Consider the following 24,647-nt stretch of genomic DNA (forward strand, 5'->3'; position numbering starts at 1 on the left):
TTAGGTCTGAGACAAATGGACTTACAAATATAGCTCTCTGCGATTAGAATTCTTTTTGTACTATTCTAGAAATGCTATGTTTAAATACGTACTGACCACAGAAGTTTTGCGAGTCTGCTACTAATTACAATATAATAGAGAATGGAACTTTATTGTTGCTGTAATCTAGTATATATAATTAAATTATTTTTTGTCTAGAAACCTTGGAAAGTCTGGACTGAAAATTTCCTGCATTGGCTTAGGTAAATATATAAATTATTATATATTCTTCAAACCTCTGAGTTTACATCTAGGTTTATCAGCGATCGACATGCATATCACTGATATGGAAAGGGTTATTATTAAATATTTAGTTTTATTTGTTGGTGTTTCCTTTCACTACTCTATACCATATTCACCTGTTTTTCTGTTTGTCTTAACAATATGTCAGTCTATTTATCCATTTATTTTTGTTAATCTTAAGTGAGATAGCTTTATGGTTCAGTAATGTACTTAAACACAATACCTGATATTAAAATTGTAGTAATATGGCGAAGCAACACTATTAAGTATTAACAGGCCTAATATTCGGTAAAGTAATTTCACTAAATTGCTATTTTTGCATTCCTTCTATTAGACTGTTACATTAGATTTTTTATACTGAATTAACTAATTGATTTGTTTAAGAAAATAATAGTAAAACTAAGTAAAGCTATATAATTTACAGGTACGTGGGTGAATTTTGGAACTCAGCTTTCTGAAGAGGTAAGTAAATAATTCCTCTCTTACCATAAGAATCAAGTTGTTTTTCGCTTTAATTCAAAATACAAAGACATGTCACATGTGTTATTTTTAATATTAACAATACAACTCTCTTTGTAACAATAACATTATTATAATGCTTGTCAGGATATAAAAATGTTTGGGGTAGATATTACTATTTAGCTTATTTCGTGAATGATAATATTATGATTGTTGTTTTTATTATAAAATACTTAAAAGCAGACTATTGTGGGAAATGTGTTTGTAACTCATTAATGGAGAGAATATAACGAGCAGACGGTTTAGTAATTAATATATAAATAGTTTAGGTGAGCAGGAAACAGCAGACAAACAAAGACAAGTCACGGTCAAGGAAGAATCCGGCGTGAAGTTAACTGAAGTAGAAATTAAAGGCCTAACGAATAACGTAGGCCTAACATTTAATATGTTACAGTAAGACTTACAGCAGAAAAGGAGATAAAGAAGAACAATTTATTTCGTCATAGCGTGGTTCTATAGTAATTTAATCAGCCTGAGTGCTCTCTAACAAAAAGAACAAAGGTTATTTTGAAGAAAGAAGACCAAACGATCACAGTAAGAGCGTGTACAACTGCGATAACTCACACTAATATTGTAAGTGAATTCTACACAGAGTACTAGGGAAATAGGGAAAAAGTAGATCGGCTCGTCAGCTTAAATTTAAAATAATTTAATAGGCCTAAGTAAACTTTTGGCAACAAAAAGAAAAATATATAGTATTTGTTATATTCCCATGATTTCTGTAGTGTAAAGAATTTGTTGTATATACATTTAACTAGTTCGAATATATATATATATTATTTTGAAAACAAGCGGAGAGATTGCTGTCTGGTTATCTTTGAATTTATCGCCAACAAGTCACAGACTCCTAAGCGCAACAACAACCTGGCACATATTTATAAATAAAAGTAATAGCCTTCAATTGAAAATTGGCGAACATAAACTTAACATTTGGCAATGTTTAATTTCTGTAGTGTGTATTGGCGTATGAAAGTATTGTAATTATTATGTGATTTTAAATTACACTTATGGTACTTGGAAATACTATTTCATGAATAGAACATGACTGGATTAACTACGTATCACAGTAATTCTTATGTTTACTCAGCGTTCCTATTTTTCTTCTTCTTTTTTCATTCTTTATACCCTGAGTCAGAGCCTTATTAGAAGATCTCATTTCATTATATCCTTAATCAGATTAACATTATATCTTTGATCTACAGTATTGCCTAAAAGACAATGAATAAAATATTTCTTCTTCATCGGATAAAGAAAAGCCTTAAAAATCCTTTTTGTAACAAATCAAAGTTTACTACACATGTTACACGGTAAAAAAGGATTTTCTCCGCCAAGTAAAGAATGTCTAACTTAAATTTTAGGAAATGTTCTGTCGGATGAAGGAAACAATGTTTTTAATATCTTTTCTTTGTAAGAAATATGATACATTATTTTTTCTGAGTATTCTTTCTTTACCAAGCGATTAATACTGTACCTTTTGTTAAATTATAATATATTTATTTTCATCAAGTGTAGGAAAAGTATCCCTGTATCCCTTAACGATGTGTATCGCCATAAAATGACAAAATAACAGAATCAACAGGCCTAATATTCGTTAGAATAGTTTTGCTAAACTAAATGGCCCGGCATGGCCAAGTGATTAAGGCACTCGACTCATAATCCTAGATTCGCACACTCGAATCCCCGTAACACCAAACATACTCGCTCTTTCAACCGTGTTCGTTGGTAAAAGAGTAGCCCAAGAGTTGGCGGTGGGTGGTGATGACTTCCTCTAGTGAGTCTAGTCTCACACTGTTAAATTATGGAAGGTTAGTGCAGATAGCCCTGGTGTAGCTTTGTGCGAAATTCAAAATAAACAGCATTTTAGTACTCCTATACTCAAATTATTACGTTGAATAAGTGTGATTTAACATGGATCCTGTAAAAAACTAAACAAAGGATTACACAACCTTCGATAGTTTTATTGTCTGGAAAATTTTGCGTGTTTTATTTACAGTAATTCCTGAACACAGAATACGAAGGTGATATCCATTTTTCTCCAACACGTACAGATTTTCCACAAAACGTCATATGCACTTTTACATAAGTGATTCATTTTAATTGAAATCGGATCATGTTTTATTATGCTTAAAATGTTGACAACAACTGGACTGACTATAGGTTTCCATGGACAAATTGCGTCGTGAAAGTCTTATTGATCGTTCTAGAACCCACGATAACACACTGCTAGTACATAAACGGTTAACAGGCAGCATAAAGAATCATTTCTGGATAGTACTTGTTTGTGTGCACACTTTGACATTATGTTTTTCTTTTCATTATTAGTTATTCGTTGCTATGAAGAGGTTGTATAAATGACACAAACTTATTGTTATGTCTGTAATAATGCTTTTGGTTAAGAAACAAGGGCAAAATATTAGAGAATTCGTCAAAAAAACATATTACGTCTATTTTGGGAACCAGTACAAATCTGTTTTAGCTCTTGTAACATGCAAAGATACAACATTCTAAATGAAAGGGAAATGCTTTATCCGAACCTTCAGTCTGCTATAAGACCTGTTGTTCATGGTTCTGATATATTTGTACCTCCTCCGCAGGAAACTGTTTCATCTGATTGTGAATCTGATATAAACAGAAATGATGATGGGGATTGTTTTCAACCTAAAACGTCTAGTGAGCCACAACTTTTCACACAAGATAAATTTAATGATTTGATTAGAGACTTGAAACTTCGAAAGGTATATTCAAGATTTTAGGGACCAGACTTCGGGTTAAGAACTAACATTCTCTGTGAACGTCATTTTACTGGTTCACTGGTTTATTGCAACAATATTGCTAAATTAACACGAATGTTATGAGCTGCACAATATGAATCAAGTGAGTGGTAATTGTTCATTGGTTCCTTAAAAAGAAGTCTTAAAATATGTTCTCCTTCACAGTGGTAATATAAATGTGCATTTGTTCCTACGAGGGCTGTTCAAAAAATACGCGAACTGTTTGAATTGCGCGGCTCCAGTTGGTTCCAGGGGAATCCACTTGGTGTCGCTAGGTTTGCACAGATCAGCTGATTACGACGCCATTTCTCGATTGCAGATATCTTCATTTGTGTATTAACTACGCGGTTGTAAGTGAAGTGCGATTTTTTCGTTTGGCGGATTTCAGAATGAATGACCTGAAGGAGCAACGACTTGCTGTGAAATTTTGTGTTAAACTTGGAAACTCTGCAACTGAAACTTTTGCTATGCTTAACACGGCTTACGGTGGTGTTGCTATGAAGCGTACGGCATGTTTCAAGTGGCATGAACGTTTTAAGGATGGTCGACAGTCCATTGAAGATGATGAGCGTCCTGGACGTCCTTCCACGTCAACTGACGACCCACACCTCGACAAAATCAACACCCTGGTGCGGGCAAATTGACGTCTGACTGTCAGGGAGCTTGCTGAAGAGTGTGAGATATCAGTTGGATCTTGTTACGAGATTTTGACCGAAAAATTGAAGATGCACCGCATTGCTGCGAAATTTGTGCCTCAGAACTCGTGAGTTTTTGGCCAAACACTCGATCACTGTTCTTCCCCACCCCCCTACTCACCTGACCTTGCTCCTTGAGATATTTTCTTGTTCCCTAAACTCAAAAGACCCTTGAAAGGAAGAAGATTTGAGACGATTCCCGAGATTAAGGCAAATGCGACGAAGGAGCTGGAGGACATTACAAAAGAAGCGTACCAGGACTGTTTCAACAAGTGGAAACACCGTTGGGATAAGTGTGTGCGTTGGGGAGGAGAGTACTTTGAAGGGGTCCCAGACCTGTAACTTCTAAATAAAGTACATTTTGTTTTATGACGTCAGTCCGCGTATTTTTGAACAGCCCTCGTATTTTTTATTTGGCTCACTTTAAGAAAACATTATAAAATCTCAAAATTCTTCTTTATAAATCAAATACGAACAAGCATGGTTGGTTACTTTGTGGAGACTTAAAATACCTTTGTATGTTGTTGAGTCAACAATCCGGTTATACAAAGTTTTCATATTTTCTGTGTGATTGAGCCAGCGAAACACGAAATTAGCACTAAACAAAGAAGTAATAGCTACGCAGGGCCAGTGTGATACCGGGATCAAAAAAATATTGAAAGTGAAAGTTTGGTTGACACAAATAAAGTTCATTTAAAACTAGAGTTTATAAAGCAGTTTTTAAAGGTCATAGACAAAGATGGCGACTGCATCAAGTATCTATGTAGCCATTTCCCAACTCTTTGAGAAGCGAAACTTGAAGAATAGATTTTTGTTGTGCTTAGAAAATTTGTTTCTGATAAACAGTTCGAAAGGACATTGAGTAAAGTTAAAAAAGAAGCGTGGGTTGCCTTGAAAGATGTTATTAACAAATTTTTAGAAAACAACAAGGACCCCAAATTACGAAAATATTACCAATAAAATACTCAATAAATACAAATACTGGGGTTGAAATACGAGCTTTAAAGTTCATTTTTTACTGTCACATATTAACTGTTTTCCTAAAAATCTCGATGACGTCACCGAGGAAAAATGTGAAAGGTTTCACCAAGACGTCAAGTAAATCGCGAGGCGGTATCTAGGAAGGCGGAGCATCACCGTAATAGCTGATTACTGCTGGTCGTTGAAACAAGCTACTACACACAATACTTACAAGTCATACAACAGGTGGATCTGAGATTAAAAGATGTAGACTTTACACACATAAAGTACCACGATTAATAAACGTACACATTCGTTTGACACTAACGTTTTTTTCGTTTTCTTCATTTTGTTTGTATTTTTGTGAAGCATAAGAATAAAAATGTTCTTTATGATAAAATAAACAACTTGATCTACCTTTGATGTTTTTTTTTTCGATTTCTACACAAATTCTTACGTGATAGGAAATAAATATTATTTTCTAAATCTTCACAGTTTAATTATGAAAAATCCGTTAATAAAATCAAATTAACTTTTATGAAGTTTAAATTCGCAGGTCTGTGTTATCAAAAGAAACATCTGGTGTTTGTTATGATTTTTATCATGAATATTAGGCCTATTGACAATGTCTTTTTTCTTTTATTTTGCCGTCAGAGATAATGAGTGGTTGTAAAAATCCTTCACAGCACGAATGGGCTTGAATACTTCCAATGAATATCTTTACACTTTAAAACACGAGATGCATTTAATTTACACAGAAAGTTGCAATTCGCTTATCACCAAAGTAATATCATAGAAAAGAACAAAGGAATTACAGTGATATTACTGTCATGATGTTAAAACAATTAGGTTCAAGAAATCAATATGACACAAAGATACGATACCCTATAACCCGAGCTCTTCCGAAAGAGGGACCTTTCTTTATCAGGCTCAAACTGGAGAAAACAAATTCCATCTTTCGAAAGCGCTCGGGTTATAAAGCATCGTATATTAGTAATATTACAATGACAGGATTAAAAAATATGGAGTTTTCAAACATCTTATTTCAATAATAAGAAGCTACATTTTAGATTAATACACATGCAAGTGGTGCTGATAAGTTTAAATCTGTTAAAAATTTAAGTGTTTGAAGTAATTAGTTTTCGAACTTAACGTCTTACTTTATTGATTAACAATTCTGATAAAAATCACAAATGCTGCAAATTTTTTGTTTGTTTGATTTAAATGTAATGTCTATTTCACGTTCGAAATAAAAGGTGTGTAAAGAAATAGCATTTTCGATCTATTTGTTTTCTCCAGTTAATCATTAGTTGATTTGAGCTTTTCTTAGATATTGCTATCTTTTGTAAATAAAGATATATATATATATATATTTTCAAATTTATACACAAGTGGCGTAATAAAAACGTAGATGTTAGTTTCATTAGAATAACCGATATTCCAGAAACGTATACCGCAATCATTATTAATGTAGAATTGTTCTTGTAAAAGAATCAGGTAAAATAATGTTAAGTCGTATATAGTTGTGTACAAAAGTGCCTTTTTCATATTAAATCACATATTTTAATTTCTTTGCAAAATATTTATATTGAAAACAAGTAAGTAAAACCACAATTATATGAGCTCGTTGTTCAAAAATAATAAATAATATTACATTTGTATGTATGTACACCACGTGTTAAATTTTTGCTATTTGTTTCAGACAATTTGGATAACTGTTATTAATTTCTACCGCAGTGTTCTACTAGTTGTGCCTTTCAATATTTTGTTATTATTAACAAACAAAATTACCACAATTATCTTTTGGCAGTTCGTTACTGTTATTATTAATTTATGGAATAATTTTATATTATTCATCAAGACAGCAGAGGAGATTTTGACAGCTGCCTACGAGAGTGGAATCAATGTTTTTGATACAGCTGATCTGTATGGTGGTGGAAAGTAGGTTTTGGCATCTTTTCCTTAATGTTCTGTGTAATTTCAGTTATTATCGCAATAAATGTATGGATATTTGCATATAAATTTAATTGAAAAAATTGTTTTGAAAGTTGTTTACCACTGTAATTTTAAACATTTATTATTAATTCCATTAATTACGTTTTCAAAGGTTTTTTCATATATAGTTTGGCTCACTAATTGACGAACAAAGTCGGTAGACCAATGAGAAAGCGCAGTCCTGTCGGAAAGCAAATATTTCTATAATGTTTTTGTATAATAACCACAGTAATTGTTTTATTTCAAAAATTAAAACTTGATTATCACGCATCAATAATTTAAATATCTATTTAATATTGATTACTATTAATTTGTGATTTAAAAATACAAGTACAAAAGTGCAAATTAACAGCGATTTTCGAATTCAAAATATTAATGACATGCTTTTCTTTATACTAGCGGTGAGTCTGAAGGCTTGTAATTAAAAGTTGGGTTTCGGTATCTCGGGTGAGCACAGAATAGATAGCCCATTGTGTAGCTTTGCGTTTAACAACAACCAATCAAAGAACATATTTTATGATTTTTTACGAGCGTATTATTATCATTATTATACACCTGTGAGACAGCAGTAAGTTTACGAACTTTCAACCCAAAATCCGAGGATTAATTGTTTCTAGTGGACAGAAGTCCGATAATCCATTGTGTAGCTTTGCACTAAGAAATTACAATTTTATTATTAAGCATTATATTTAAAATTATTATAATTTAGGCTATGTCAAGCTGTTGTTTGAAACTGTTATATCATCGTTAAGTGTAATTATATAATTTTCGTCATATACTATGTTGAAATTAAATTTACCTCATGTTTTCTTTTGTTTACCTTAAGAAAAAATCTGCATTTGAAATCTCTTGTTTTTTCGATATTTTAAAACGTAATTTTGTCTAAGTTGTTTCGTTACCGATCTTTAACGTGTTGTATAAAGTTATATTTTATATTGTAACACAAAATTTGTGGATAATTTTTCACCTGAAACCCCTTTCCTAGGATAAATACTCATCTCTAAATTTTTTTATGTTTTGGTGAAGTTAGAAGAAAGTGAAACTTAAAGTGTGTTTTTTTATATCCATCAGATCACATATAATGTTTTCCTCCTGAACCAAGAACAGACAATACCTCTATAGTATATTTTTATTAGAATATATTCTAGTTTTATTATTTTGCAAATTTTGTTTAAAAGTGTACTTCTTTTGTTATTTAGGGCAGAAATTATGCTTGGAAAAATTCTAAAGAAAAAAGGTTGGAGGTGGGTTGTAATATTTTTTGTATTTTTAAGTTCACTTAAGAATGAGAAAAAATACTTTTCTTCCATTTTTTTCATTGTATGATATATTACTTGCCTTGGTTTGCAAACTTCGTAATAAAATCGAAACTTTACAAGAGAAATTAGTTAATACATGAGGAAATCTTTAAGAATGGTGTAATTATAAATGCTGCCGGTTTTGTTTTTAGGTCTTTGAGCAGTAGCTGCTAAGTAATGGATTTATTAAAGCTTCGTAACTATCCCCTCAAGTTACAAATTATATAGAAAAATAATTATTTTTTGCCGAAATTATTTTCGTAAATAGCAAAAGAAACAATTTCAAGTTATCTACTTATATAAGCAAACATGTTTGCTAATAAATTCTGAAAGCTTGAGAAATTTTAAGATTGATGCACTCATTAAATAAGCTTCACTTTTTGGTAGTATTTAAGTCAACTTTTAAAATTAGAAAACTGAAAGATTGTTTACATAACGTATAATTTAATTAAAGGACTTTCAAGTCCAGTATATCTAATATAGTTTTGTTCAAGATGTTTTTATTTCTACATAAGTGCTCAATTACGACCACGTTGCTTTAGATCTCATTCTATTCAGAAAGATGTTTTATATATTATAAATATTTTTCCTATAGGCGATCCACTTACATCATCGCAACAAAACTAATTTGGACAGGAAAGTAAGTAACAATTCTGTTTTCTAATTTTTAAATATTTTTTTGTTGTTCTTGTTGTCTTTTGTGAAAATATCTGTCGTGGAGTGGTTTCCAGTGATACTTTCTTATTTATTTTGATGTTGCTAGATCAGACATTGAAAGAGGGCTGTCCAGGAAACAAATAATTGAAGGCAAGTCCAATAACTCCACCCTTTTTCTGCTTGTTCATATCGCATGCTATTGACCCTTTGTCCTCTGTTAAACGTAATATACCTGCCGCGTGTGCTTGTCTTTATTGGATAACGTTCGTAATGAGACAACAGTTTTTGTCTTATGATTTCTCACTTATTTTTAGCATGATTTTTTTTTCACGTGATCTATAACGTAGAACTGAGCATGGAGTACTACGCATTACGACATAAATGTTATAACGATTTACTGTCTCACACGATCTATGACGTAGTTAGCATGACGTGGCCTGTGATATAACTCATGAACCAGATGGCGCAGATTATTCTGCAAGATCGTTTCTGTCCTAGTACTGCTTGTTTTTTTGAATTAATTATCAACTTTCAGTAACTCCAAACAATTACTAATTAATTTTGAACATACATGCTACGATATGATTTGTTTAGATATATAAATGTGAAAAGCAGATGAAATATTAACTTGCTTTTCAAAGTTTAATAAACTATAAATCGATATTCTAATAATATTTGTATCATTTTTCTTGTTAATATGGAATCTACAAATTCCAGATAATGGAAATCAGTTACGGAATTTATTTCACCTCAAAACTATTTGTACAAATATTTTTCTCGGCTCAGATTTTTTTTTCTTTTCTTTTAAACTTATTCACCAAATTGGTTTTGATATATTTCTCTACTTGACGTAGATAGAGTCCTTTTTCACTGACTTTAATATCTTTCTTCATTTGACTTAGTTTCTATTTCCCCAACTCTGTTTGAAATATCTCTTCACCTTAGTATTTCCCTTTACTCTGTTTAAATATCACCCTTCACCTGACTTAGTATTTCCCTCTACTTTCTTTTAATATTTCTTCACCTTAGTATTTCCCTTTACTCTGTTTAAATATCACCCTTCACCTGACTTAGTATTTCCCTCTACTTTCTTTTAATATTTCTTCACCTTAGTATTTCCCTTTACTCTGTTTAAATATCACCCTTCACCTGACTTAGTATTTCCCTCTACTTTGTTTTAATATCTCTTCTCCTTAGTATTTCCCTTTACTCTGTTTAAATATCACCCTTCATCTGTCTTAGTATTTCCCTCTACTTTGTTTTAATATATCTTCACCTTAGTATTTCCCTCTACTTTGTTTAAATATATCTTCACCTTAGTATTTCCCTTCACTCTGTTTAAATATCACCCTTCACCTGACTTAGTATTTCCCTCTACTTTGTTTTAATATCTCTTCATCTTAGTATTTCCCTTTATTCTGTTTAAATATCACCCTTCATCTGTCTTAGTATTTCCCTCTACTTTGTTTTAATATCTCTTTACCTTAGTATTTCCCTTTACTCTGTTTAAATATCACTCTTCACCTGACTTAGTATTTCCCTCTACTTTGTTTTAATATCTCTTCACCTTAGTATTTCCCTTTACTCTGTTTAAATATCACCCTTCACCTGACTTACTATTTCCTTCTACTTTGTTTTAATATCTCTTCACCTTAGTATTTCCCTTTATTCTGTTTAAATATCACCCTTCACCTGACTTAGTATTTCCCTCTACTTTGTTTTAATATCTCTTCACCTTAGTATTTCCCTTTACTCTGTTTAAATATCACCCTTCACCTGACTTAGTATTTCCCTCTACTTTGTTTTAATATCTCTTCATCTTAGTATTTCCCTTTATTCTGTTTAAATATCACCCTTCACCTGACTTAGTATTTCCCTTTATTCTGTTTAAATATCACCCTTCACCTGACTTAGTATTTCCCTCTACTTTGTTTAAATATATCTTCACCTTAGTATTTCCCTTTACCCTGTTTAAATATCACCCTTCACCTGACTTAGTATTTCCCTCTACTTTGTTTTAATATCTCTTCACCTTAGTATTTCCTTTACTCTGTTTAAATATCACTCTTCACCTGACTTAGTATTTCCCTCTACTTTCTTTTAATATCTCTTCACCTTAGTATTTCCCTTTACTCTGTTTAAATATCACCCTTCACCTGACTTAGTATTTCCCTCTACTTTGTTTTAATATCTCTTCACCTTAGTATTTCCCTTTACTCTGTTTAAATATCACCCTTCACCTGACTTAGTATTTCCCTCTACTTTGTTTTAATATCTCTTCATCTTAGTATTTCCCTTTATTCTGTTTAAATATCACCCTTCACCTGACTTAGTATTTCCCTTTATTCTGTTTAAATATCACCCTTCACCTGACTTAATATTTCCCTCTACTTTGTTTTAATATCTCTCTTCACCTAACTTATTTAGTGTTTCCCTCTTCTCTGTTTTAATATCTTTATTCACCTGACTTAGTTTTTTTTCACTTAGTTTGTTTACTACTTTTCTTCTTTCAGTAAACTTGCTTCACTTAATTTCATTTTTACATTATCCCAGTAAACGTATGTTAATAACTTCCCTCATCAATAATATATTCCGTCGCTGAACATCGTTTAGTATCTTTCTCCACTTCGCTAGGTTTAATATTATGCTGTAACTAGTTTAGTATATTAGCCAGCTTATTTCTTGCACCATTATCCATCTTCTTTACTTCTGTACTTTTCTTCTTCTAGTTGGTTTAAATACCTTCCTTTACCCAATTTGTTTTGACTTTTTTTTTCACTCATGCAATCAATACATATGATTCTTTCTTTAATAAATTTTGTTGATATCCTCTTTCACTCAATATTGTTAGTACTTTTTGTTAAAACCTATCCTAACCCAACATAATTAGAACTTTCCTTTACATATATGATATCTTTCCCCACTCAATTCGTTTTAGTACCTTCCTTCACCATACTTGTTTTGCCACCTTCCTCTTCCTGTTTGAGTTGATTGACATTTTCCTGTGCTTAGTTTCTTTCAGACTGGTTAGTACATCCTTCCACTTAACTTATTTAATACTTTTTTTCTCTTAAATTGGTTACTACACCCTTCCACTCAGCTTATTTGATACTTATTTTCTCTCAGACTGGTTAGTACATCCTTTCACTTAGCTTATTTGATACTTTTTGTCTCAGACTGGTTAGTACTTCCTTCCACTTACCTTATTTAGTACTTTTTTTTTCTCTCAGACTGATTAGTACACCCTCCACTTAGTTTATTTGATACCTTTTCTCTCAGACTGGTTAGTACATCTTTTTACTTAGCTTATTTGATACTTTTTCTCAGACTGGTTAGTACATCCTACCACTTCGCTTATTTGATACCTTTTCTCTCAGACTGGTTAGTACATCCTTCCAGTTACCTTATTTGATACTTTTTCTCTCAGACTGGTTAGTATATCATTCCACTAAGCTTTTGACACGTATAATCTTCTAAACAGAGGGTGTACTTGAGGACTAGAGTTTTAAATCTTTTGAGAATAGCTTTATATAAAAACTGTAAAATATGTTACTTTGAACTTATTAATGCAATTTTAGGACATGTAGAAAATGTGATCATTCTCACTTGATATTTGAGACATGTTTCCATCTCCATTTAACCTTAAACGATAAATATTGAAACTATGAGATGATAAAAAAAACATAAATATGTGTTTCAGTTTGTTGATTTTTTATTTGCTCATTTTTATAAAGTTTGTAACCTAATGTTTATGATATTATGATTCCATATTGAAATATATTTGTAAATGAAATCTTTTCTTCTTTCTTTACCTTATACGGTCTTACAGGCTGTATGTCTTTAATTCATTCTTTACTGTTTTAAAGTACAGTGACACAAATGGTTATGTTATCTAACCACAGGGCTTCAAGCTTCACTAGAAAGGCTACAGTTGAATTACGTGGACATTCTTTTGGTGAACAAGGCAGACTCCATGTGTCCCATGGAAGGTAAGAAGCTTTGTTAAATTATGAATAAAGATAGTCACTTGTATTTCATAAAAGGTACAAATGTTATTGATCAAAGTTGGCCATGTGTGTTCCAAGGAATGTATGCAAACTATAAACAAAAACAAAACTGAACCAATGTATCTTAAGGAAGATAAGAAGATTAGAAAGCAATGTTGACCACATGTGTTCAGAGGTATCTAGAGACACTCTGGTCAATACCGTCATCTATGTCAAATGGAAAGCAAGTATAACAGTAATCAAAGTTGTTCACTTCTTCACATGAATTACAATGGCCCCATTTCCTTCATGGAAGATAGGTAGACTACGAGAAATATTTGACCTATAGTGTGTGTGTGTGTCTAGTTAGTAAACACCTAAATCTAGCTAGTATGTGTCACGTGAGAAACTGGTCGGCTGTTAAAATATGTTAATTTTATGTGCCTTGTGAAACTTTGGGAGAATGCTAAAACACTGTTGGCCTCGTTTGGTTTATATAGAATTGTTTGACCAACATTTCGTGTCTATATTATGCAATACAACAGTTCCTGCATTCTTAAACTTCTTATAAACTACCCTCCCATTTAGTCTCACTTTTTAAAAAACATAGAAATTGATAAACTGAACTTATTAGTGAACTGGTTGGAAATTGATAGGTCTTGTCGAAGTTGTAATAGAGAAATATTGAGTAAATAACGTTACATTCTGGAGCCATAGGTCTTTATTTTATTTACGTTTATAACCATATATTGTAACAAACTCAAGATTGCGTTAAACAGAATCCATATTAATGCACATATATATATATATTTCTCCAAACAAAGGTTTAGTATTGTTATTTTATTACACATTTCATATTTTATTACTTGTTATTATATTTGCAAAGTGAAGTGGTTCTCCTGACAGCATAGGTTTTTGTATAAATGCCCCTTTTGCCCATTGGATAAAACAACCCTGAAATTCACTCCAAAGAAAAGTAACTAAAATGGAGTATTTAACAAAAGCAGTTTACGTTCTAGACTTTTATGGAAAAACAATGGTTTTAAACAATATTTTCTTTGGCTTTAAACTTATAACCACATCATAATAGTGTCTAGAATATTAGCAGTTCTGGAATGAAACTTGTTGTCATAGTGTCTTAAACAACAATAGTTTTAGCAATAGCAGTTCCGGCATATCTTGTAACTATAATGTAACACTGTTCTGAACAATAGCTCTTAAAACAATATCCAAAGTTTGGATGGTTTAGGTAATTTTCTTGTGTTTGCTAGAAGATGTTTGAGAAGTTAACACCCTGTTTGTCAGTGGTATAACCAACTCTTGAAAGTTCTGGTTTCTCAGATAGAATGAGTATATAAACATTTTACTTTTGTGTTTGTTTCTAGAGATTGTTCGAGCTTGCACATACTGTATTCATCAAGGGATGGCACTGTACTGGGGTACATCTCGATGGGCAGCAATGGAAGTAATGGTGAGATCAGATTTAAGCAAACCTTGGAATGTCCTTCTTTATTCTCACATACATGTGTGTTTTTTCATCTAATTTCATTCTCTTTCTTTATATACATTACGTTTTATTAAAGTGATATATTTTTACTATACATTGAATTTTCCTAAAAACCTTAAAGAATGGTAAATTTATAGAGGTTTAACGTCTCAAGCAATAAAAACATTTATTTTAACTGTTGATGTTGTAATTGTAAATATCTCCATCCGATAAATGAACACAGAAAGACAAAGATGCCAGCACTGACAAACAGTTAAAGGAAATTACAAAACAGTTATATTAATTAGATAGTTATAATTAATCACATTAAGTACTTTAATGACGTATAAGCTTCAGTTATTGACATAGAACAAATTTATTTAATTTGAAAGGGGTTTAAACATTGCTAACAATATAGATATAAAGAGAATTAGTAACGTGGAGAAATCATTAAAAGGACAGGGGATCATTGACCAAAACGGGTGACTTTTCAAGCATTGAACATATCTCTTGACGTTAAGAATTAGGTTTATTATTAAAGGATAATAGAATATACAAAAGACGTTTTCTCTGCCTTCAGGAAGCGTACACAGTTGCTCGTCAATTTAACCAGATTCCTCCTGTCATGGAAGAGACAGAGTACCATATGTTCCAAAGAGATAAAGTTGAACTCTCTCATCCGGAGCTTTTCCATAAGATTGGTCAGTGTAGCACATGAATAGGTATATAAGATCAATTTATAGAATTCAATGACACGTTTTATACAAGACTTCCCAGTACAATACATGATTGTTAATCAGTATAGCCATAATTTAACAACCCAGCGTGTAAAAGTATAAAATCTGCCAGCATCTAAAGTTTATCAAATTTTTTGTCTAAGACAGGTTTATGAAGAGTCAGTTGAGCAGCATGTGACCTGCATAAGATATTTTATATATATGAAGCATTTGATTAGTATAGAGTTCACATACAGCACGTCCGTGGCATGCATACGAATTGATTACTAAAAACTATATGTTACTGTAATATTAGTTAAACATGCAATTTTTTGTTTTGTTTTAAGCAAAATATCAATATAATTGTTTTATAAACTTTTCTAGCTTTATTATGTTAATATTTCTTGACACCAGGTGTCGGCACTATGACTTGGTCTCCTCAGGCTTTTGGGTTGAGTGGAAGATTTGATGAAGGGATTCATCTGATTTCGCGAGGATCTATCAGGGTAAGTAAAATATTAATCTGGTATCACGAACACGTGCCAGTCAGTTGGTGCACATGTTGCATTCATCTGTTGTTAGGTCTTTATTTGGACTTACCTTTTCGCACGGGATATATTTTAGAATAAATTTCATGGTAATTTACTCTTATGGAAGTGTGCAAGATCTAATTATCCAACCTGTCATGCTTTCACGAAGTTTTAACCTGAACTGCTATCACAGAGGGTTAACTGTAGTAAATATAATGCTCAGTTACTTCCATGGAACTCTATCAGTGAGTATATTATGTTTTCATGGCAATCTAAAAGTGTACTCGGAATTTGTAACACCGCTGCTGTAAGGTGGTTAGATCACTTCCGTATCTGTTGATCTGCGATGTGAATTACAATGCAGCTGGTTGATGAATTAGCTTCTAAATATGTACATAATTGTTTCACACAGGCTTGTGTTATTTGTCACTTTGCGTTAGCCTAACGAGGACATGATGGAAAGAGGAGGAGTAAGAGGTTGACCGAGGGTAGCGTCCTGTATACCCACCGGACTTTACCTTCATTTATAATGTATGATATGTTTATTGGAAGACTCTTCACGTCTTGAGGTGGCTCTTGTAGAGTCATCCCAGGTACTAGAACTGTTCTGGAAATAAGTAGTCCAGAATACCTCTGTACCTTATCAACACTTTTAATTTAAGCAAGTAAAGTCCATACCAGGTTTGCTTTATCTGATTTCCATACTCTGTACTGAACTGAAACGCCATGAACTATGAAGATGTAAAACTACCCCAAACGAACTTGAGATCATATAATTTATTAATAGAGAACAAAGAGCAGTGAATACCATTATTTTATAACAGTGGTTATAAATTTATTTAGTTTATGGTTAGGTATAGTGTACAACCCCTGTCGTGAGGACTTCAGAATTTACTAACTTAATTTTTATATTTGTTATTCAGTGTTATGAAGAAGGCACACATCATCCTTCCCGTATTTCGTGAGGAGTTGAGGATTTACTTTTATTACGTTTTACTTAAATTTACACTCATGAAAAGTTAACAAGTGAAATGTAAATAATATATTAAACCTAAGAATAATTTAGATAACCTATCTGCGTAAGTATCGTGTATATTTATTTTCACGATTATTTAATGAAGACATTTTTGCAATAAGCGAACAAAGAACAAATCCAGCAGATTGGCTCTTCTGTTTCTCTCCCTTGGAGGGTGGTCTTTTGTGGGGCTACCATACAGCGATATGTGTTTAATTGATAATATGATTTTTAAACTGCTAAGAAGCATGCATATATGTCAGCCATAGTGAAAGTTTTAGGTGCACTGCCCATTCCAGAACCCCCTAGCGTCACTCTTGAACATAACTTGTTCTCAATCTACAATATTATACAGTGTCCTGTGTATTTAAGGATTAGAAAGTGAAAAATATTAAATTGTTGGCCAACACATTAAGGTAGTACTAAATGTTTTTAACTTCTAATCAACAGAACTATTCAGGGACCTCCGACAAAACTGCATCAGACGAGAATCGCAGTCCTCGACATCAGGCTAAAATTCACCAACTCTCTTTCCTGGTGGAAAAATTAGGTTGTACATTAACACAGTTATACATAGGTAAGCTTTCAGTAATTGATATCTCACTAAATTACATTTTTACCACTCTGCAGGGGCACTTATTACAAATAACATTTCTGAGAAATGACAGTTGAGAAGACCGATTGTCTCAAAACTTGATATGGCCAAAATGTCTAGATCTTTATGGTGAACCTTTTTTATATTCAATTTTAGAAATATATAAATAATAAGATAATACATCATTTCCCTTCGTAGATTTCATTTTTATTCATAAGATTTGTTGAATTACTCAAAGGCCTCAACCAGGAAACGGAGAATGATGTAATAAAATTATTTGATAGTTGAATTTAAGCGGAAATAACAATGAGATATTTAATTCTCAGAGAAAGGTTTAATATTTAAATGTGTTTCAGCGTGGTGCCTTAAGAATGACTGTGTCCACTGTGTTCTTGTTGGAGCCTCTTCTGTGGGACAACTATTTGATCATCTTCATGCCTTGCAGGTAAGAGGTTATCTAAACATATCTCTTTGGTATAATTTATTTATGTTACAAGAAGCAGTTCAGAGTAATATATTTGTTTGGAGAAAATATTAAAAAATAATCTTACATAGCTATATCATTTTTCATATATAGTTAGGTATAGTGTATAGTGGCGCTCTCTGGATGAATTAGACCTAAAATATTTACAAAAATGTAATTTTATAAAGAATCTGTTTTGTGAAACCTCCCGCTGTTGTGAAGAAGGTAGTAAGTTAGGTATAGCTTTTAGTAAGTGGCGCTGTTTCCTTGTCTCGAGCTTAAAACTGACATGCTATAAAAATGAACATGAACTTTTATTGACTTAAAATAATATATTCTGCTTAAGTAACTCGCAACAAAGGTAATGATGACCATATGATACTTGAATGTGTATTGAAGAGATGTGTTTTTGTACCTGGTCTTGCTACTTGAATAACTTGTGACTAAATTAATGACAATGATGTGGTTTTTGAAAGTATACAGGTATGTCATTGTTCGTTCTATTGTAACTTACCTTGTATTTCACGTTAACTAATTTTTATGATAATTCAAATCAAAGAGTGGGAAAGGTTTGGCAAGAAAGAAAATAAATATCTATTTTTAAATATTATTTTATTTGTTACGTTGTTTATGATTTTTTTCACATAAAACATTTCGATAGAATTTCTTTTATTAATAGGTGTTGCCTCGACTGAACACAAATGTTGTGAATGAAATTGAAAGGATCCTTAGCAATAAGCCTATTCGGCAGCCAGTGACCAGGTGACTAGGGCTGCCCAGGGATCCTTGCGGAGGTAAGGGTCTCAGGCAAGACTTGCTGGAGGAGGACATTCCTGGTGGAGGAGCAGGGGAAAGGGAAAGGAGTAATTCGATCGAAGATCCACAACTCCATCGTCTGGGGGGTCATGGACTGTTAGATGGACTTCTTAATGCTTGCTCCATCCAGTAACTTAGAGTAATAATATATGGTAGCTTTATAAGCTAGAGAGGAGACATAGACTTAACCACTTTGCTAATGTGGATGCATCAAACGATCGTGGGCGTTACTGACTCTGTAATGTCTTATTATTTTCTATATAACGTTTTATCTCCAAATAGCTTTGTCTATTTCAGGATTAGGCTAAAATTAGATGGTACCAGCGATAAAATCACAAAAGCACATTAACTTTAGTTCCAGACACTTATGCAGTTGACGCTTTATAAAGAAAGAATTTGAGTGAACATAAAAGAGTCTTTTAAACTTTATTCGGATATAATATTTTATGGTCTAACAAGCATCTTGTTCCATCTTTTATTCTAACTGAAGAGATTGTTTTTCTGTGCTGCAGAAATGTTTTATTTTCTGATGGTAACAAATCATTGTGATTGTTTACTTTCAAAACTTTTCATCTGCTGGTTAGAACTAGAACGTAAGGGTAGCTCTATTTCAATACCAAGTTTGTCTTTCAGTAACAAACTGTTATCTTGTAGAATGAATATCTTAGAAAAGTATCTTAATCTCTTTCTAATTCTTCAACTATTGTTCAGTAGCTGTTTAACGGAATTTTCAAATTGAGATTTTTACAAATTCCTTAAGGCCACGTACTTCAACTAGAAATTGTACGTTATCAAATAGGAAGTAGCATTTTAATCGTAATACCTTAATTTAATTTTTGACCACAGAATCAAAGCACTTCTTTAAAAGATACATCACAGTCATGCAATGGTTAGTGAACAGAAAAATGTATTAACTTCCAATACAGATAAAATGTTTAATTTCATCAACTGCATGAAAGTAAATTTTACCCATAGTAAAATCAATCATTATTCTTACGGAATACAGTGTTTTTACATACTAATTCCATTTGCAAACTACATGAAATATTAAACAAGGATGTCAGAAAGTAACTCAACTGAAACCAGCCTTGGAAATCTTTTATAACATTTTCAAGTAAAGCACTCATTAGAGGTAATAGGAACTGCTTAAATGACGAATTTTATATTTTACCCTTCTTGTATATTCTAGCAAACAATTAGGTAATGATCTTAATTGTGTAGCTAACTATTTATGAGTTCATGGGAGTGTCGAAACCAGTGCAATCGTGTAGATATTAAAAGTTTTTATTACTTATATAATGAACAAACTACAGAGTCTCAGAAAACCGTAGGCCTTCAATTTTAAGGTCTCTATGAAACGTTACATAAGCTTAGAGTTCAAATAATATTAATACATTGTTTCTGATTTTCTATAGTACTTCATCTTGTCTTGAATACTTTATCGTAGTTTTATTAGAAAATAAATTCAGGTTCCCTTAATTCACTATTAACGTAGGGTTGAGTCCAACTTCTGAAGTAGTAAAGCACAAATTTGTCAACTTTAGAATTACATTATAAGCTTAGATGTAATTAATAATATTTTCTAGTTGCCTTTGCAAATTACTCCATCCGTATTCATCTTTAACAGAATGGTACTGGTTCTCAGGAGAACCGTGGAAGCTGTTTTAACCAGACCAGTTTTTAAAAAAATATATTTTATTGGTTAATGCAACCTGGTTACTAGCAGACCAGCTATTTAAAATTATTATTTAGATTCTTTGACAAATATATAACTTGATTGCTACCAAACCAGTTCTTGCAACTCACTGTATAAATATTTACAAGAGCCATGAAACCTAAGTGTCACAATAAAAGTTATTAAGAACCACTGTAACAACTAATGAAGACTCATAATCTAGTTTAATAAAAACCACAGACTGCTTTTGACAATATCTCGAAAATCGTTCTATAGGTTTTCAGAAACAAACAGTTATTGCTACTAGACCTGCTGTTGAGAATTGTTGTATAGGTTTTCAGGAGAATTACTTATCGCTACTAGACCTGCTGTTGAGAATCGTTGTATAAGTTATCAAAAAACTACAGGTTATTATTAAACCACCTTTTAACAATAACTGTTGAAGCTCTCAGAAAGACTACAGACTCTACTATACAAGCTCTCTCAATAATAGCAACATACGTTCTTAAAATAATTATGGACTGCTACTAGCTCAGCACCTGAGATTCGTTGTATAGTTTTTTCAAAAGAAACACGGTGTACTAAACGACTAGCTCTTCAGATTGGTTGTATACGTTTTCAAAAGAAACATGGATTACTAAAAGACCAGCTTTTCAGATTCGCTATATAGATTTTCAGAATTACTTTGTACAGCTACTAGACCGGCTTTGGAGAATCATTGTATAGGCTTTTAAAACAACCACTGCACCAAGCATTTTGGTGAAAATATTGTGTATTTTTAGAAAAATCATAGAACCTAGCTATAACTGGGTTTACGTAGCAAGCTATATAAGTTCTTAAGAAATTAGAGTTTGTGAATCAAGATCCTTTGAACCTGATTATTATCAAGAAAAAGTTTTATCAATCACACTAGGACGATGTTATTTTATCAGTTCTACTGGGACGATGTTATTTTATCAGTTCTACTGGGACGATGTTATTTCTTTGTTACGTGGTTAGTTATTATAGTTAGTGTATAGGTTCTCATGAGATGCAGGAAACCCAGATCTAACCAAATTAGCTGTTATTATCTACGGTATACGGTGTTTTAAAATAACACTTTTGTTGGTACCAGTTGTGGGTTGGAGTATATGTGTGTCTTTGTGAATAATCTACTTATTTTATTTTTTATTCATTTGTCATACAGTACCCTTTTGCTACTAAGATAATAAAAGCAGTCAAAAAGCAAATATCCGTTGCGTTAAAGTAACGGAGACAAGTTGCGGATATTTTGAGCCTCAATAATATAAAATTGACACATCGTACTGAGCGTCAGTGGTTCGCTGACCGTTACGTATTAAAGAAAGTAGGTTTTAGTTTGCATATCTGCTGCCTTGACTTAGCTGCGGAAAGTCAGACTCGGGACGTCTTGTATGTATATATTATACATAAAATATTCGTTGCTAAAATATATTTTTAGTGCATGCAATAACGTTATTCTAATTCTTTTGCCAGCATCTCAAATAAATCGTAAGTACTATAAATGTACTGAGTTTAACGGCGACAGAGAACTGTTAGGTTAGTTGAGGCAATACGTAAAGCTAAAAAAATGACGTTTAACGATGCGATTACATAGATATTTCTAGAATGTATTTTTACAGGTAATATTGCACTATTTGTTTAAAAGACAATCAGCACGTATTTATCTTCTGTGTTACAATTACTGATAAGATGTTGTTGTTATTTGTAGGGTAATGCTCTTACTGACAAGCCAATACTGTGATCGGTAGGCTGATAGTAATATTGTTAAGAATAATATTGCTAGAATAATAGTATTATTGGAAACGATATTTAATACTAGCAGGATAAATACTATTATTGATAGGTTAATGCTGTTATTGAAAGATTGTGTAACAGGAATAGTATTGACAGAAACGCTATTATTAGCAAGCTAATACGTCTACTATATAGCCAAGCGTATTTATTTCTATTGATATAACATGCAGTTTAAACCAAGCTGATAAAGGCTTCGCAATTGTTATTCGTTTCTAGATTATGTAGTACTTTAATTTTGAAATGTTCTTTTTTTTCGCATCGTTTAGGTAGAGACATTATTATTAACGCTTAAACGTAGCTTTAGAATACTATATAAACTCTTTGTTGTTATTTCAGTCAGCATTTAGTCAAACAGGAAGACTTTTTAACAAAGACAAATATAGTTAGAACCGCATAGGCGACAAAATAACAAAATTAAACAAGAGGTTGAGCAATTGCCAAGTTTGTTATTATTATTAAAAGAATGATGACGTTTCGAACTAGCGCTCTTCGTCAGGTCGTACAGTTTAAAACAACGGCGCATGCGCAAATTCAAAGACTGAAATGATGAATTATAAGATACGATATTATGGACATGCATACAGTATTATGCAGTCTTGTATTGTGAAATTTTAGAGAAAATAAGCACAAAATAAAGGCTACTTTAACACGACATACTCCTAATAAAACTTGTGTTGCCCACCGTGAACTGAGTTTAAAAACAGAAGACGGTAGTTTAAGTTGTAATGCACGTAAGCAATGCAACATTGTTGAAAATCACGTGAAGAAGATTCGGTATTGTTGAGAAACGGACTTAAACATGATGTGGTATTGTTTAAAGTAGCATCATTTGAACAAACGGACTCGTATGACGGAAGTCTTAATATATATATTAAATGAAAACAAAAACACAAAAACTAGAATAAAGTAAACCATGCTTTAATAAGTATTCATCTTTCTCACACAGACCATCATCAAATCGCTCATTCAACTACGTCTATACAGCAAAAGAATGCTCTAATCACGAGAAGCAATAACGAGATGAGCATGCACTATTATTCTATACTATGTTATTTGTGCTATGAAATGCATAGGTTTTTTAATATACTTATATTAATCTGTTTTTAATGAATGACAGTTTTACTAGTTTAAAGAGTACCCTACTTTTATTCGCCTTAATATTATTGCCAAGCGTATAACAATAGTGTATGCGTTGTAAGTTTGAAGCGTTGCAAGATGAATACATATTAAACTGTTTTGCATGATTTTCATTGTTATGGTTTTTATTTGCAAAATAAAAAGTATGACATCACTGAAAAGTAAATGGCGTGGAAGGATGTTTTTGATAGTTGCGTTTTGTTTTTTATAAGCCTATTCGGTAAGAAGTTTGAGTTTCCAGCTCAGTGCAAGTTCGGACATTTACAACTAATTACAATAAAGTAAACATTTAGTGCATAGAAAAATAAGTAAAAAGAAACCGATAATATCATATTCTAAATTAAATAATTAAGAAATAATCGCATTGTCTGCAATTAGATATTCATCGTTATAACTGTGAAACAGCAACATTTAACAAAAAAACACGTGAATAATGCATTCGAGTTTTTTCTGTTAGTACAAACAATGCGATATCAAATGCTTTTTTGCTCAATTGGATCTGATCAAGTGCCTTTTTTAATTTTATTACTGAAAGATGTCTAACAGGTTTTGCATATTTTGCTAACAGTATGTTTTTTAATTGTTAGAGAAATTTAACAAAGGACGCATTGCATCTTTCGATATAAATGTCGCCATTGTAAATATTGATAAACTACCTGTTTTCATTTTTCTTCTTTGTACCACTGATTTGAAATCTTCCCTCATGAACTAAGAGAGTTTAATGTTTTCCAAGTATCGAAACCTGTGATTTGTTATTTAACGTGGTTTAAACGTTTCTGAAAAGTGGCATTTATTTATCCTCAATAAATGGCCAAGTTATGAATTTAAAATATAAAGCCCAGCTTGTTATAGAAATTTCATGTTTTTTTTGTTTTGTTTCAACACGCATTGAAAACTTTACTAACCGTCCATAGATGGCCAGTAACAAGCAAAGATTATTGTGGCAACTGGCCTGTGGTTAAATTATTATGTGGTTAATTGTTATATGATAAAATAAAAGCCAGTCATAATTATTTTGAAATGTATTTGTTATACTTAGTGTTAGACCTATGATTTCGCGTATAACGTTTCCGTGACAACACCGTTGTTTATTTCCCAGTGTTAAATGAAACATTTGTGTTAGCTTAAAGCAATTTCACAGAACATCATTCACGGTTTTCTCTCTCTTCTAAATGTAGCGGATAACTGTTTCCATGTTGGATTTGAATGAAGCACAAACGATTTGAATACAACTTG

The 24,647-nt window shown here is 32.1% G+C and overlaps 1 protein-coding gene across 2 annotated transcripts in view; it reads left to right on the forward strand.

Moving 5' to 3' along the window:
* The window catches only part of LOC143223103 (voltage-gated potassium channel subunit beta-2-like), a 53,909-nt gene extending 33,213 nt beyond the window's left edge, over window positions 1-20,696 (forward strand). For both annotated transcript variants that reach the window (XM_076450551.1, XM_076450552.1), the window contains exons 4-16: window positions 199-242; window positions 707-744; window positions 7,089-7,168; window positions 8,422-8,466; window positions 9,116-9,160; window positions 9,284-9,327; window positions 13,080-13,166; window positions 14,549-14,634; window positions 15,230-15,350; window positions 15,780-15,871; window positions 17,361-17,487; window positions 17,862-17,950; window positions 18,648-20,696. In XM_076450551.1, coding sequence (XP_076306666.1) covers window positions 199-242; window positions 707-744; window positions 7,089-7,168; window positions 8,422-8,466; window positions 9,116-9,160; window positions 9,284-9,327; window positions 13,080-13,166; window positions 14,549-14,634; window positions 15,230-15,350; window positions 15,780-15,871; window positions 17,361-17,487; window positions 17,862-17,950; window positions 18,648-18,734 — 985 coding nt within the window. In that variant the 3' untranslated portion in view covers window positions 18,735-20,696. The remainder of the gene's footprint in view (window positions 1-198; window positions 243-706; window positions 745-7,088; window positions 7,169-8,421; window positions 8,467-9,115; window positions 9,161-9,283; window positions 9,328-13,079; window positions 13,167-14,548; window positions 14,635-15,229; window positions 15,351-15,779; window positions 15,872-17,360; window positions 17,488-17,861; window positions 17,951-18,647) is intronic.
* Window positions 20,697-24,647: the final 3,951 nt, after the last annotated feature.

Source organism: Tachypleus tridentatus, chromosome 8 (genome assembly GCF_004210375.1).
Source record: "Tachypleus tridentatus isolate NWPU-2018 chromosome 8, ASM421037v1, whole genome shotgun sequence".
Taxonomy (NCBI): Eukaryota; Metazoa; Arthropoda; class Merostomata; order Xiphosura; family Limulidae; genus Tachypleus; species Tachypleus tridentatus.